Source organism: Cyrtonyx montezumae, unplaced genomic scaffold (genome assembly GCF_038088225.1).
Source record: "Cyrtonyx montezumae isolate F1298 unplaced genomic scaffold, pur_monq_1.0 scaffold_10, whole genome shotgun sequence".
Lineage (NCBI taxonomy): Eukaryota > Metazoa > Chordata > Aves > Galliformes > Odontophoridae > Cyrtonyx > Cyrtonyx montezumae.
In genome coordinates, this window is record NW_027071826.1 from 29,323,245 (window position 1) to 29,340,080 (window position 16,836).

The 16,836-nt window shown below is 36.3% G+C and overlaps 1 protein-coding gene across 1 annotated transcript in view; it reads right to left on the bottom strand.

Annotated features, from left to right (window-relative positions):
- Nucleotides 1–15,942, bottom strand: part of FSIP1 (fibrous sheath interacting protein 1) — a 67,212-nt gene extending 51,270 nt beyond the window's left edge. The window contains exons 1-12 of the mRNA XM_065755583.1: nt 15,835–15,942; nt 13,927–14,029; nt 13,707–13,844; nt 13,380–13,594; nt 12,984–13,115; nt 11,640–11,712; nt 10,387–10,485; nt 8,976–9,148; nt 7,997–8,078; nt 4,010–4,108; nt 1,892–1,995; nt 1,069–1,176 (exon numbers count right to left, since the gene is read on the bottom strand). Of these exons, the coding sequence (XP_065611655.1) occupies nt 1,069–1,176; nt 1,892–1,995; nt 4,010–4,108; nt 7,997–8,078; nt 8,976–9,148; nt 10,387–10,485; nt 11,640–11,712; nt 12,984–13,115; nt 13,380–13,594; nt 13,707–13,844; nt 13,927–14,029; nt 15,835–15,942 (1,434 nt within the window). The remainder of the gene's footprint in view (nt 1–1,068; nt 1,177–1,891; nt 1,996–4,009; nt 4,109–7,996; nt 8,079–8,975; nt 9,149–10,386; nt 10,486–11,639; nt 11,713–12,983; nt 13,116–13,379; nt 13,595–13,706; nt 13,845–13,926; nt 14,030–15,834) is intronic.
- Nucleotides 15,943–16,836: the final 894 nt, after the last annotated feature.

The following is a 16,836-nucleotide window of genomic DNA, read 5'->3' on the forward strand; positions in this document are numbered from 1 at the left end:
TTATACACAGAGTTCCTATCTTTCTTCATAGGGGCAGTGATTCAGTGTACACTTATGTACTATGACAAAATTCGTATCATGTTAAGTACTCGAAGTACATAGACTTTGAGTAACGTACATTTAAAGTAAAACAAATTTTAAAGGTCATATAATTTCTTTGAACAAAGCAAGTATTTTTCTAGCATTTTTCCTTATTTATAAAAACGCAGTTTTCTTTAAGTATTATATCAAATTTATATTAAGGATGATCATACCATGAAAATGCTTATCTTTAGCATGTTTAATACCATCTATATTTGAAAAATAATGCAAGATTATAGCATGATTCATTTTTCAAACAAAATTTTGTCTTCCTTTACTAGCAGCTTCATGATAACTTCCATTTGACATAGGAAGGTCTCCTACGACTCTACCACTGCAACATTTACCTCAAAGGAGTAAGCAATGAAGACTGTCTTCCAGTAATGAAGAGTAATGTTATAATATAAATGTCTAATATTTAAGTAGGCTATAGGCTTCTTCGTATATTTTTCAAACACACTGAGTTGGAAGTCACAGTTATCTTTCTAAATGCACACAAGCTTCACTGTTACATATTTCCCCCATTACTGCATCCTGAAATTCATATTCCAAGTAAACTCTCAGATTTTTGCGGTTGCTTTTTTTTTTCCTGGCAGCAGTTGCTGAACCCTCTACCAGAGACTACAGTGCTAAGCACTCAGACTGAGATGTAGCAACTTGGCACCTTACACACAAATTATACATTAAAAATAGACCATATTCTGAGTGTGTTTCTAAGGCTCCTTCTACCCGCTTTGAACATTTCCTGAAAGATCTGTTGCATATTTCAGGTCTGAGAACTTCCAAGTAGTAGAAAATAAAAAATAAAATAAAATTTTAAAAGACAAAAAAAATTCCAATTTGCAGACAATCCAAATGGGCTTATTCAGCTCTACTCTCATATCTTTGTTGGTTTCTTGACAGTAACACAAAAACAAAAATCAAATTTAGACTTACAGTAAAAATAAGCCAAATACAACTAGAAAGTTTAAATTTCAGTTCTCATACCTCAGGATCTTGCAATAAGCTTCCATCCTCCATATCTTTCAAGAGTTCAATTAACCTTTGCCTTTCTCCTTCAAGCATAGGTACCTGTTTTCCTGAATCCTTTGCTAGCTGAAATGTTTACATATAGAAAAAGAAAAACCACAGATAAAACCTCCAGAACTCCAATAGTTCACATGATGTTTTTAAACTCGATGCAATTAACATGCAACTTGTTGGGTTTTTTTTATCATAATACAAATGATCTCTGACAGATAATAGAATTATAATCTTATATCAGTCTTTGACATTTATACAGACACAAGTGCTGAATAAAAAACAAACAAAAAACTATAGACATTTCCCTTCAGGGAAAAGAAAGCTTGAAACTAAGTCAAGGCATCTATTTTCTGTCAGAAGTCAGCCTCTGCAAGTTGAAAGTTCCATGCATGCTGTGCATGAATACAGCATACCTATTCCTCATTTACACATAAGGACAGCTACCTATAACTTAATAGAAAATATATTTAAAGAAAGGAATTCTTAGGAAACAACTGTCCTCAAAACAAGCTATGCCCAGGCACAGACAGAACAATTTAACTTTTATTCTGCAGTGAATACATAAAAGCAGTATTAGGCCTACTCTGAAAACATGAGCATCCAATATGAAAACTATATTCTTATAGTTCTCTGCTGTAAGAAACAATTTTTAATAGTAACATAATTTTCATGTACTGCTAATTAGTTTTTAATATTCCTGATAATCTAATTGTCACTATAAGTGCTTATATGCTGCTTTTTCATTAACATTTAATAAATTATTATTGATTTTCCATTTAAAGCTTACCTCTACATTCTTTTTAATGAAATGTTGACTGTTTTTACTTTTATTCTGTGTCGGTTTTTCTGCTTGATTCAGGAATTTGTTTGTTTCTATTTCACTTGGATTATCTGAAGTTGGAGGGAAAAAATTTCTAAGCTATAATTATTCCTTTTTTCATTCCATCAGAGTTGCAATAACATTAATTTCATTTAAATTTTTAACCAGCTTGTAAAGTGGACAGACCTAAGATTTTTCACATGCTGTTTTCATAACCTCCAGAAACTATATAGCTATATTTAAAAGACATAACAATCATCAAAGACGAGTCTAGTCTCATTTTTAGGCTTTTATTATCTGAGATCATACAACATCGGGAAGGCTCAAAATACTTTTGGATTACTAACCTCAAAAATGTTAAACATGGTGGTTTTAAAAGCCCTGGCATTCCTTCGAACCCTAGCATTGTTTCACTTTTATCATCAGTACAAAACCAGACAGTAACTTTTGGGAAACCACAGAACTATCTGGAGTCATAGCAATTACTTTTTTTTTTTAAACAGAACAGCTGAAAAACAGATGATATATTTGATATTATTAAAACACAGCTTATTAAAACCTTTTTGAAAATAAAACTCACCATGGAATTGTATCTATTAAATGAACAGCCACACACATTAGCTGTCACAATTAAAGCTAATGATGTCCTGACAACTTCTCATGTAGGTTTTTCTTTTCAACAATGGATTTTGATCTATCATATAATTATGAGCATATATTATGTTATTCAGAGACTTGCACTAGTTTTAAGGCAGCAATTCTTTTACATCCACCAAATATTTATCACATTAAATAACAAGACTAAGCAAATACAATCAAATTCTTAGCCTCAATAACTATTTGAGAAGTGTGTATGGTTATTTCTCTAGAAAGTAGAGAAATAAAAAATAGAGTGGGCTATTTCATCAACAAAATAACCTCAGTTTAACGTGCTAGATTATAAAAGGTAAGCAATCATCAGGTTCTAGCAGCTTATTCTTTTACAGCTGACATGGAAATGATTCTTCTGCAGACTGAGTAGACTGCAAACTCCTAAAGGTATAAAAAAAGAATTCACTGTGTTCTTTTACCCACAGATAATCATAATCAAATAAACCCTAGTGGACTGAGGTACGTGATCTGATCAAGAAAATTCTGACACAGTTCAAAAATGCACAACCGTTTACTGAAGGCAATCCAAAATATCTTTAATGTTACCATGTAAGACCTTAAATCTATCAAGGAAATGGATTGTATTGGAGTATGAAAATTAATATGTATAAAATAAAAATATGCAGTCATTTCTATACCGCCCACATTGCTGCCAACAGTAGTTCAATCTCAAGGAACATCTGTTTATAGATAGGTCCCTTCTCTTTAGATGTAATGGTAGATCACAAAGAAAAAAACAAAGCTGATAGCAATGGCAGCTGAAGTCATACTACTTATGCCAACACAAGTGAGAAGTTACTCAACCACACATATTTCAATTTCAAATAGGGAAATAACAGAGACACTAAAGAACAATTCTGTTTATTTTGAAATACTGGTTACCCTAACCACCAGCAGTTGATAACTCTAAACAGTGCCTGAAAACAAGTAATAGCTAAATAATCAGCACAGATGTTTGATCTTCACCAGAAAGCACTTATTACAAAAATAAATAATAATAATTCAGAACAGTTGAAAATGAAAAACCTATTTTAAATGATTTCTTGAATATAAGTTAATGAATGAACAATTACAGCAACTTTGACTAACAGCAAATACAAGTTTTCACAAATATGTTAATGAAAAATGATACATTTTTACAATGAATGTTGTACTTGTATTAATCTACATTAAAAAAAGTACAACTTCGAAGGGTTTTTTTTGTTTTGTTTTGTTTTTTTGTAGCTTATTGAATAAAATGCTTGGGTAAGTTCCAAAGAAAGTTCTTCTATTTTGTCGTTTGATGAAAAATAAATAAATAAATAAAGAATTACTGCCAATCCACTGAACAGGCTGCTGTTTAAACCCGATTTCTGATTTTCTGCTCAGCTACAAAATCCAAGCCTTCATTAAGCACCCATTGTACATGTTGTTTTGCAAGATAATAAAGCTTACCCTTGTTATGCTGGGTTTTATGGAAGGCATAATCTTCTGGATTAGTTTGTGTGTGAAATATCAAAGCATGTGTTTTATCCTCCTTAACATGAGAGGGATCTGCAAAGAATCGTTCCAGCACAATTAAATAAATTTAAAGATCTGGCTTTATACGTATCATGCTATAAAATCTCCTAAGTGATAGTTTAATGATAGTTAAAAATGTTCTTGGATAAATTACATCATCACATTTTTCAAGAAATAAAAAGGAAAAAAAGGGGTAGTGTCTCATGAACAATAACATAATATATATGTTGTTTCACCTGTCTTGAGTTTTTAGCATCTGATGGATATACATACAGAAGCACATATGTGACAATTACATAATAGAAAATACAGCCTAAGGCCATGATATTTCAAAGTCTCCACAGACACCATGTGGTTAGTTACAAAGAGGTTTAAAAGAGAATAAAGTATCCAGATTTTCACAGCTGGTGTCTGCCTCTACATGAATTATTTGTCTTCCAAGTGGCTTAGGTCAAGGGTATAGTTTAAGAGTGTTCAAATATATCTTAGGCATGCAAGATTTGTTTCAGTTACTCAAGGAAAAAAAATTACTCAAGGAAAACCAAATTAAGTCAACTGGAAGCCTAAGTTAAGAGTATTAAACTACAGCCTAAAACCTTAGCACTTAAAGACTCATATTGAAAATAACCATAAATATCACATACGACAAATATGTTTCTCACAATGAAAAAACAAATAATAACCTGTAATAATGAAGTTATTAAGTTTAATGAAGTCTCCAGACAGCACAATTTTGTTACACAGAGAACAGGGAATGAATGTAAGGCCAATTAATTAATTCATGATTTACATTTCTGTCGTGAGTGTGTGTCAAGGACACAAGCAGGCTTGGACTCATAAGTTATTATTGATTTTGTACCCTAAAACTTGTGTTCAAATTCAAGGCCACATTAAAAGCTGTAATTAAACAGCTCCTCTATATAATTTACATAATGTAGCTCTTTGACAAGTTGCAGCTCGAAAAAGCAAGAAAAAAAAAAAAGAGTTGTATTCTATTTCAGTTTCAACCAGGACGACTATCAGGGCCAGCAGAAATTATTAGACATTTATATAAATAAAGCCTGAAAAGTAAAGCATAAGCATGTTACAGAAAACTGAAGACAAAGACCAAGTTGGAGGAAAAATATAAATCTTAACTAAGTAGAGCTTTGCAGTTAAGGTACACTAGATGCATATGGCACTTGTGATATCACATCAGGAGTTACCTTTGAAATAGGAGAGGATTGGAAGCGTTTAATGTTTGGAGATCATTAAAAAAATCTTGCTTCACTACTGTTTTTTGCTATATGCTGACATCTACTGGAGACTTTTAAAATATCATCCTTAGGTTCTGTGTTTTTCCCTTATAACCCAATATTTAGTATAGAAGAGTAACCCTGTAGTATTTGACCACGTTACTACTGTTATTATTCACACACTTGCACATATATTAAAAAGCTCAGATTATTGCTCAGCAATACCCATTCAGTCCTCTAATTCTTATTTTCTGCCCAATACGAAAAAGGAAGGATGCATGACAATTCTGTTTCCTTTCAATTGTTTCAGCCAAGAAACCCTTATCAACCAAGGTACAGAAATGAAGGCAGGACAAAAAAATGTGGACAACTGACATAACTCTGGCACCAAGGGACGTGTTCAGACAGCAGATTTTTGAAAACTACTCTTTAGTTTTGGCAAACACAAACAATCTGGTTTTGTTCCTCCCAACCCCCCAACAAAGATACAGTGTGCAGGATGCCTACAGTTCATTCCAGCACCGTCCCCAGTAAAAGTGTGGGAACAGAAATAAAATGGAAGATATTTTAAAATAGCCAGTTTTTTTGTTTTGTTTTGTTTTTGTTTTTGTTTTTTTTTTTGTTGTTCTTTTGTTTTTATCCACTGGGCATTCTTGAAGAAAACTAGCAATAATTCAGAACATGCTTAGACCATTTGCTATAGAATGTCAACAGAATCATGCCCTTTTAACTCAGTAAAAAATTCCTCAGTAGCATTTAACTTTTCCTTCCCTATTCTATGGTTTTACATAGTATTCTCTAATTTTAATCTGTCTTTTGTTATGTACCATATTCCACAATTCTCTGTATCATTAACCATTTGTTTACCTTTTCTTCAGTTAAAAAACTCAATCTTTAGTCAGTTGTCTACCTCCAATTCTGTCAGAGAATTTTCTTAATGTTTTAATTTTTACTTAAGATAGACGTGACTGTATTTAGACTGCTATATTTTAAGATAAAAGACCAAAATGTAAACATTGATTCTTATTAGTGTTCATTTCCATTTTGAGTATTTTTTTCTTCATATAACTATGAAACAAAAAAATTATCTGACTTCCTGTTCTTTCCTTCCTGAAAATAGTTTGACAGTATGCCTAAAGCAGTTTCAATTTTTTTAAACAGCCATCTATCCTAAACTTTCTTTCCTAAACTTTCTTTCCTAGAATTTTCAAGGGAGAAGAAAAATAAAAGCAGATTAAAATAACTAATTTTATGATTCATATTCTTTCTTTAGAATCATGCTCTATATTATTTGACATTCCTTTTGAGTCAAATTCTCTGTCATTCTAAGAAAGTTAAACTCTTAGAAGTGAATTTAATGTAATCAGTATCAAAGCTAATTTAAATGACTCATACTCCTTTTTCTACTCTTTGGACCATGGCTGTGGACACACCTTCCTCTGTTGTTCTGAAACACATACAAGGGATGCTCTGAAGAAATGCCTCCTATTTTATTATGTTGGTCCACATGGTCAGAGGCAGATATTGGTGGTATAGCAGTACAAGCTGAACCTTCTCATCAATACTTTGCCACACAACAGAAGGTAGCAGAGGGGCAATGGCATCTAACATTAATGTGCATATGAAGAAAAGGGGTGGAATTGAATACCTCCACGTAGAAATAATTGCACAGACTGATATTCATGGACACTTGCTGAACACTTATGGAGACCAAACGGGGAATGTGACGACAATGAGGCACTGGGTGGTGCCTTTCAGCAATGGCAACAGCAACATGAATGACAAGCAACATTCCATACAACCATGCAGATTTTTATAAGCAGAGCATGTGGGCTCTTGTTTGTTGCTTGTGAAAATGCAAAGTAAATGGTGGTGACTAAGTTGAAAAACAGTGTTTTGTAGCTGAGAGTTTGGTCTATCAAACAGTGCTATTCTGCTCCTTCTATCTGCTGTAGTTTAAACAGAAATAAATAGGAGGTATTCGTTTTAGAGTGACTTACATAGCTAGTATAATCACTGGGACCCATACATTTGTTTCTTCTCTTTACAGTTTCTGAAAAGGTTCAGGCTTTCCCTACCTTTAGTACTGTCAAATCATCAGAACCCTACCATGGCATTTCCATTGCTTCTTTCTCATCATCTCTCCCACTTCCACATGGAAGTTTTCTCCAAAACACGTGTGGCAGGGTCCTCATCCTTAGAACTTTAAGTAACATTTTTAGGCCTTATATATTTGTTTAACTACCAGCCTTTCCTACATTAAGTACACAAGCCTGTCAAACTCCAGGCTAAGACCACCAGCGACCATCATCAGTGACATCAAAACTGATTTTGTAAGCAAAAAATGATGATTTCCTTACTTACTACCCAGACATTCCAAAACAGTAAAGACATCCAAGTTTTTCAACACATTTCTGCTCTGCATTTTTGTTACAATTACTTTCATTATTTTAATCTCCTAGTGTCCTTGGTCATTCATGCTCTCTGAAGTCATATGCCTTGGCCACCAACTTGAAAAGTGCAAGCTTTACCTATTCTGGATTTCTACCTTTCCAGTCCCTTGATAGACTTTTATTTTATTCTAAAGGTTTGAAACCTTTCTTTTTATTGTATCCAACAAAAATACAAACATTGATCAAAATAAGGAATAATTAACACAGGGTATTTAGTTCTTTTTTTTACCTACCAGCTCTATCCTGCCAGGAGATCAAAGTTAAGAAAAGTTTTGTGTTTTCTATCTCCTCGTGGATTCCCATGGTACTGACAGACTATTTAAAAGAAATAAAGCATAAATATAAAAGGTACTAGTGCATATGTACTTAAAAGTTGCAGCAATATACTCTGCTTATCAGGTCTAACATTATAGATTTTGGAATCTATAAAAAATTTTCACCTTATGTTTTAACATCTACTTTCTGCTTTGTTTTATTCTTGAGGCTATATGAACATCTCCCGAAGCTATGACAAAGGCATTGCAAAATTTTAAAGCCTCTATTGTGCATTCTCTATTTCATGAAGATGCAATCCACAAAGTAAAGAACTTCCATAATGGATAAAGGGTGCTCAGTCCAAATGCACTGACACCAACCCGCAACCATGACATTTTAGGAAATGACACTCACATAATGAAAAATATACCATATTTTAACTTCTGAGGAAACACTAAATATCATGGCTTAACTGACATTTAACTTCTAGAGGCTATGATGGAAATAATGCAAATGAATTTGTGCTGCGCTGTTCTCATGCCTTCTTCAAGGAACCATATCTAGTTGCTCTAATACAAGAAAGTACCAAAGGAGATTGCTTAAGAACTAGAACATTGTAAAGGCTCTTAGCTCTGTGTTCATGCCTTGTGGACAAGGCATGAAAAGAAAAATCTGCAAGTAACGAGCTCAAGCCTAAGACTTGGTGTGGTACACCAGTACAAAGACAACTATACACTTGACTACTGGCCTTACCAATTTTTAAGGATCATATCCCTGTTTCAAATATAGCCAATATGTAATAAAATATATTCAAAGTTACTTTTTAAGATCCATTTATTCACCTTAACAAGTCAATCATTAATTATTTTGTAAAACAACAAGCCTGTGAAATGTAGTAATCGTCTAACACAGTAGTCTAAGGTACATTATTTACAAAATAAGCAGCATAACTCTAACCTTAAGCTCTTCCCAGAGCTTTGCTCTCGCTTCCTTGCCTTGTTTTTTAATTGCTTTCTCTCTAACATGCCTTTTTGACAGTACTGTGTCAAGCTTATTCATTTTCCTTATAGCTGCCCGAATCTGAGGATCTCCTTCTGCCTCTTCAAAACCCAGTAACATGGAAGAGTTTGCTGTAGATTAGATTTTAAATTATTAGCTTGACATACTTCAACTTAAACAAAAACCCACAGGAAAAGTAGCTTGACAACAACTGCAGATGAAAGTACAATTATTCTTAAGCATATATATATTATGCTCGTTTCTAGACCAGCATGAAGCAGCAAAAAATTAAGTCTTTGTAACAGATTACTAAATCAAACTCTTAGCTGTAGCAGTTGGATATGCGGTGGGGAAATAACACCCCATTTTGGGCAACTAGTTTAAACTTAACAGAAGAGTGACAGTATCTCCACGGCATCAGCAACAGTGGCAGACAAAATAACCTTACAACTCAACAAGTTTTTCTTTCATGCCAGCTACTAGAATACATGCTGAAATGTCATTCATTAAAGTAAATAATTACAGGGTTGAGAGAGACACAATAATACGTCTTCTAAACATTACAGAAGTTTTAATCTCAACTTACATCTCAAATAAAGCAGATTCTGATACTGGTTCTAGACAAATATTTTTTACTTAAAATGGTGAAACATTATAGAAACTATCATTATTTAATCAAAATGCATTTTTGTTCTGTCACATCTTTTTCTTAATTAGGCTATAAATGGTCAGAATTAGAAATCTGCATTTCTCCTTCCCACAGCACCCTTCTACTCATCACTCTTTTCTGGTAAAAAAGCTTCCATACAATAGTGGACACATTTGTAGCAGTCCCCATATCCCACAGACTTTCAAGGTTTTGGAGTCTTGCATTAATTTTCATTTTCTACTGCTTATAGGTCAAAAGCTTTACACATCATTTGATCTCAAGCTTTCTCTGTAATACATTAGTCTACTATACAAAACTAACCAAGCTCCAGGAAAGCCCCTGTGAAAGAAGGTAATTAATCAATCACTTCTTTCAAAAGGCCTGAACACTGCAGATGGATTTGGATTTAAACTACTAAGTGAAGGTTTGAAGCTGAATTCTATACATTTTCTGTTTTGAAGCAATGACTATTATGTGAGATGAACAGCACTGCTGCACTAGATAGTCACCACTGGATTCTACCACTTTATTAGAGCAACCAAATCTACACAAAACACAAACACTATCATATAACCAAAATTAAAATACCTTTAAACAAATAATTCATCTATAACCTCTTGAATATAGCAATGCATAAACATTTTCAAAGAATGCTCACGAGAAAATTAACATAAAAGAGCTTCATTTCGCCACACTCCTTATAAAGCAGAAAAGCAATACCTTCTTTTGTGTTACTTATGTTTCCTTGGGAAGGTTCACAGACTGCTGAAGTTTGTGTTTCAGTGCTATCATCGCCAGAATCTGAATTAGAGACACATTCTGACAAACACAGGAAAAAGCCTCTCACAATAGCAAAGATGTGAAATAAAAAAGACTACGTGAAGTAAAAAACACTACCTTTTAAAGATAGTGTTGAAAATGCTAACAATAAAGAAAATAATATTTTTGTCAGTTTGTCAGTGCCACAGAGACTTCACCACTGCTGAACAACTCCTCAAAAATACGTTTGGGTTCATGTTAAACGCACGAAAAGGAAGCACAGCATTTCTTTTGACACCAGTTATGTAATGAAATCTAAGAATGAAAAGGATATTGAAATTCTTTCCTTCACATCATGGCTTTCACTATTTTTCAATAGTCTGAAGCTCAGAAAAGGTAATGTTATTAGCATTTACATAGCACCAAGAGAATTCTGTCCAAAACACTTCTATAATTGCTTTAATTAAAATGAAATATTGTATATTTGTATTTTAAGTATATTATTATTACTTACATTGTTCAGTTGTTAAATGTCAAAACTCTCAAAAGTCATTTCCAATTTTTTTGATTGATGGACCATTATTAGCATATATAAATTTCTCACAACTTAAAATTATCTTTGAAATGTTGGATGAAAACATTTCATTGAAAATACTTTCTACCTATCTTCTTCCCAGTGCAGTGACGGAGCAGTGGCACAGCTGCACAGAGAGGTGGTGGAGTCTCCTTCTCTGGAGACGTTCCAGACCCGCCTGGACGCCTACCTGTGCAACCTGGGCTAGGGAGCTGCTTTGGCAGGGGGTTGGACTCCATGATCTCTAGAGGTTCCTTCCAACCTCTACAATTTTGTGATTGGTTTCATGGAACAAATGCAGATGATTTCTCCCAATTTTTTAGGCCACCAGCCAGGTGCAGGTCACAGCTCAGATATCACAAGGCGTATGCTGTGATAACACAGCTATTATCGTTGTATTTCAAAGATGGGACTCAAAATAACAAAGGCATGAATTTTGACACCATCACCCTCTTTCTCTTCTGGAATTTCACTTGTTTGCATTATGTTTTGCTCTCCAACAAAAGAATTTTACTCCAACTATAAATACACAGTACTTCGTCTAGTCACAGCACAAGGAAATATTCGGCACACACTTCTGAAATAAGGTCATACTCTCTACTTCCTTAGTGCCAGAGTCGTCCCCCCCCACCCCCATCACCTTTGTTTTCCTCTGGAGAACAGTTATCTATGCTTCTTTGCTGACTAACACCCAAACTGACAGGTGAATCAACCTATAAAATAGAAATAAATCACTACAATTTAAACAGAAATACTGGGGGAAAGAGGAAGATAATCACACTAATCACATATTATTACAAAGGCCAATAATGCTTCTACATATCACAGTAGCAAATTTGTTCTCTCAGACTCAACATTTAACAGACTGTTGGAGTAGGAAGGAACTCTGAAGATGCATGCTACTTCTGCTACAGCAGAGTACAGCCAACCAGTCTGTACGTACAACAGCCTCATCCATTTCCCAGTGTTGTGGGCACTCTGCACCAGGCAGTATCTCCACCTCTTGTTCATATTACTGAGTTTTCCCAGCTCTTTGAAAGGCTGATATGATTGTATCTAATTCATCAGTCTCAAGAGATGGCAATAATTTTCATGAGATTTGTTAGGATGCTTAGGTGAGAACTTGGATTCAAAGTTGTCTGATGGCATCCTTAAAATCTGTGAACCTACAAAAATATTTTAATGCATTTATGAAGCACCTGGGCATGATGCCTAGAGAAGATGGATGAACAGAAGTACAACACTACTGGATAAACCTAAGCAAAGCAACCTAAATCTCAAATTCTCACCTACATCTTAAAAACTGTATCACATAAACCTATTCCTGAGACTAAGTTAATCCAAGTTACCAATTTCCTCAGAAGACAAAGATCTTACTTCCTATGGAATTTATTACATTACTGGAGCTGACCTATAACTTTCAGAATATTACAATTAAAACAAACAAACAAACAAAAAAACCCTCACCTTTAAATAGAATTTATTTACTAATCTGATTAAGTATATAGAATCACAGAACCACCAGTGTTGGAAAAGACCTCCAAGATCATCCAGTCCAACTGTTCACCTACCACTAATACTTTCCCACTAAACCAGGGCCCTCAGCACAACATCTAAATGTTTCTTGAACACTTCCAGGGACAGTGATTCCACCACCTCCCTGGACAGATCATTCTAGCACCTGACCACTCTTTTGGAGAAATTTTTCCTTAATATCCAACCAAAATCTCCCCTGGTGCAACTTGAGGCCATACAGAGAAATACAATCCAATTCTCCAGACTGTAATGTTGAACAGACCTTTCTGCAGCCATCTGAACGACTTAGAAATTAAAGATCATTCTGTGCATGCAGAAGGAGCAGCCTGTACTCACTGAGTTTCACAACCACAGACCCCATAATTCTGTACAAAGCTCGGAGAGTGGAGTCTCATTTGTTCAATGCTCTGATAAGAAAAAGGAAACAGCTGAAAGTAACAAGAATTACCTTGGGCAAACAGAGTTCTGGTGTCAGTAACTCCGTGGAGACACTTAAATGCCTATAGCTGTGGTAAGCTCTTGAGCGAGATTCAGGTCGTGACATGTTATCCAAGCTCCCCCTTGGAATGTCCACTGGGACCTAAAACCTGAAGGGGGGGAGGGGAGGGAAGAAAAGAAAGGAAGGAACAAAGCCTTCCAAACTCACAATCCATCAATAAAACGAGAACACGAGCCCACTTCAGGTGCAGCTCCAACAGATTTCAAACCCCCCACTGGCAATTCAGCGCTGAGAGATCTTCCTCGTGTTCCAGCTTAGCCCAGCTCGCTGCTCAAACGCACGATTTCGATGTGAAGCGTACAAACACGCAACAACAGGGCAACCAAAGCATCCAAACGTGCTTACCGGCAAAAATAAATAAACAAATAAACCCGTCAAATCGCACGCGTCCCAAAAGCAACCCCGCAGCAGCCCCAGGCGTCGCGCGTTGCGCGGCCGTTGGTGCGCGCGCTCCCGGCGGGGGCGCGGGGCCGCAGCGTTCCCGGGGCCACAGCCGCCGTTGCCATGACGGCCGGCTCCGAGCGGGCTGCGAGTTGCTTTTCCTTCTGGCAGAGGCTCACCTACAACGTTCGGGGAGGATTTTTTTGTTTGTTTATTATTGCATGACTATTGAAATTCCAGGAATAGCGCAGCCCCAGGGGCGAGACGTGAGAGCAGGCCGACGTGACAGACCCCTGCGAGCGCGGCCAGCGCTGCTTCGTGCAGCGGGTGCCGTGCGCTGCAGCAGGGCGGCAGCACGAGAGCGGAACATGAGAGCCTTCGGCCCTCTTAAAGATGAATTGTCGTAAACATCGTCAAATATTAAAGAACCTCAAGTATTATTACAGATTTATTACAACGCTTGAACTAGTAAAATTGAGAAAGGTGTGTAATTTTTTTTTAAATTTTTTACCTTTCTGGGAATACGTCAGTTTTGTTCCTTGATACAGACTTATTTGAAGAATGATGGGAATTAAAGAAGGAGAGGGAAGGAACATACTGAATCGGAGCAAACTCTGTTGTTTAAAAAGAGCACAAGAAAAGCACTCCAAAATGTGCTTTTTAGTCCTAAAGGATAGGTTACAGCATCATGAAAACACATATAGACAAGCTGTCTGGACACTGAGAACACAGTCACCATAGCAACAGAATTCATTTATCCTTTTCTCCGTAATCCAGTCAAGGAGAAACATAAACGAGGGGGAAATACAGGGAACTTGTTCCCTGTAGTGCTGCCTCTCCACTGCTATTCATACATCTCCGCTGAACAGCGTTTTGCTACACAAATAGGCAGCCGAAACATTGGCTTACAGGGAGGAGGACAAATTATATCACGAGTTTGTTTAACTCTAACTAGTTATTTGTCTTTGATATTTTAAATTTTCTTTACACACTCACCTGAAGTAGCTTTTCTTTACAACAGGCAAAATGTTTAAGGTAGATTGTAACAGTTCCACTACTCAGATCAGGACAAGCCCATAGATCATTCCCCTAACATGAGGAGTTAAACAGGCCCTCGCAAAGGGCAGATCATGATCTCCTGACTGGTGTGTGCCAAGTCAAAGGCAAAACATCAGGAACTTGAGGTTGTATTCTGACTCCTCCAGAAATCCTTGTGAGGATGAGCAGCATTCTGCAGTACGCCCCATCAGCAAGAGTGTTGTGGTGGTACCCTGCCAGCTGAGGAGCAAAGGCTGAATGGGAATGCTGAATCCAGAACCAATGGTAAAACTCCCACAGTGTCTAATAAATCCAGATTTTCACTCTTCGATTTGCATTAAGAAAGGTTCTGACTTATGTGCTGTCAAACCTTTGTCTGGAAACAAGCAGAGTACAGAAACAGGAGTTCTGAGCAGTCTGCATTGCACCACGTCCGTGCATGGGGCCTAGAGCAAGGAGACCCTCCAAGTCCCTACAGATAGGATGTGGTACAGGGAAAACTTCCAGGTCATGACTTCACAGAAAATAGAGGCACAGGAAAAAATATGTTGCTTATAAGCACAATGGAATTTTTGAAGTCACCATCTTAGTAAGACATCTTTGGCCATAGTAATGCCACAGAACATCCATTTAGAGAAACCTAGCTCGCCTTAGCAAGTATATACTTACAATTGGATCCAACTTGACACTTCTGCTTTCCTTAAAGAAAGTCCACTTAAGGAACAAGAGAGCTGCTCCTATGTACATACAGACAAACTTTCATTGAGCTGGAGAATTCTTCTGCATCCCACTCTTTTATTGTTGTCCCTAAAGAAAGCAATCAGAAAAATGTGTCTTCAAGCATCCTTTGCTCCCTTTGGTTGGCTCAACAGCTTAAAACCAGACACGGTACTAAGTGGCTTCCTGCTGCTCCTGCTCCATGGCCTCATAGGGCTGGGGAGGAATCTGCACCCGGAGTTCTGCAGCTTTCTACAAGCTGTGCTTTGTTTTGTGTCCCTGAACTGTCCTTGAATTATGAATTACTGAATATTGCAGTAATTTTATGGTCGCAGTTTGATAATTAGGGACCTTGTTATAACTCATTTAGAAATCCTGCTAATCCCTACTTCGGCACAAAGAATGTCACTGCAAATAAAATAATTAGAGGCGTCCAAACAGATAAAAGTGTTCTAAGTTTAAATGCAATTACTTCAACAATACTTTTTTGGGGGGGGAGGATTTAGGGCCGAGAGTGATCTTCTATGGCCAGAAGAAAAAAAGAAGAAAAAAAACCCACGTTGTCTCATACCAAATCCTCCATAGGTTACAGTATGCCTATACAATAACTCCAGCAAGATGAGATGGCAGGGATTTTGCTTTTTTAAAAGTTAAAACCTGCTACCCAATCCTGCAGCACGAGGTCAGGAGGTGGGAACTTCGGCTGGGTTCTGCAGGACATGCAGTTGCCTCCAGAGCAGGTTGGTTGGGTGGTTACCTTCACAGCAGCCATGGGACCTGCTGTGATTCCCAGCACTCCCGAGCTGCGAGCTCTGTTACCTTTCTATCCACTCCTCACCATACAGCCTGCTCATATGGGAATATTTTCCCAGGAAAGAGGGAGCAGAATTAAACAGACTACAGAAATCCAGACAGCTTTTTCTGCAAAACGTTATTGATAGGCATATTTTGAAGTACCTTTAAAAACAGAACAAATGCATTCATTAAATTACCACAGTTTCATACCAGATAGATCCATTTGTTGTTACAGTCTAGAATGCTTGGGGAGCTTCTAGAAAACAACTGCTTTTCTTTGCAAATTTATCTCATTGTGCAAAATACAGTGTTGTAAAGAAGCCAATCAATATAGCATTATTTGGTGCTGAACAACAGTTTTTCCAATTTTTACATCAAGCTTATTTGAATTTAACAGTATTTTTGAGAATATCTAGGAACTTGACATTGTTCCCTTAAGTCTTTTTCTCCTTCTAAAAGATTTCTTCCTTTGTTTAATATGAGCTCTATTTTCCATTTTTCATCTTTAAGCGGCAGAAAAGTGATTTCTGTCTTTCCTTCCTTAAAGTTTACTCTCCAGAATTAAGATTTATCCTTTCAATCTATTCTCACAGCCCAAATTACCCCAGGCTCTCCTTTCTTCTGTTTCCACAACTTTGTTTGGTATTTCACTTTCTTCCACTAGTAACCAGAAGAGAAAAATATATCTTAAAAACAACAGTTACAACAACGAAAAACCTTCTGCTTTTCTTTAGTACAAGGATTAATAAGAAGAAGACAAGTCTTGATTGTTTTGGGTTTTTTTTTCCTGTTGAATATTGGAGAACATTTTGTCTTGTAGAAATTGTTTGAACAACAAGCCAACAGACAGCGGCACAGTCTCAGAAGGACC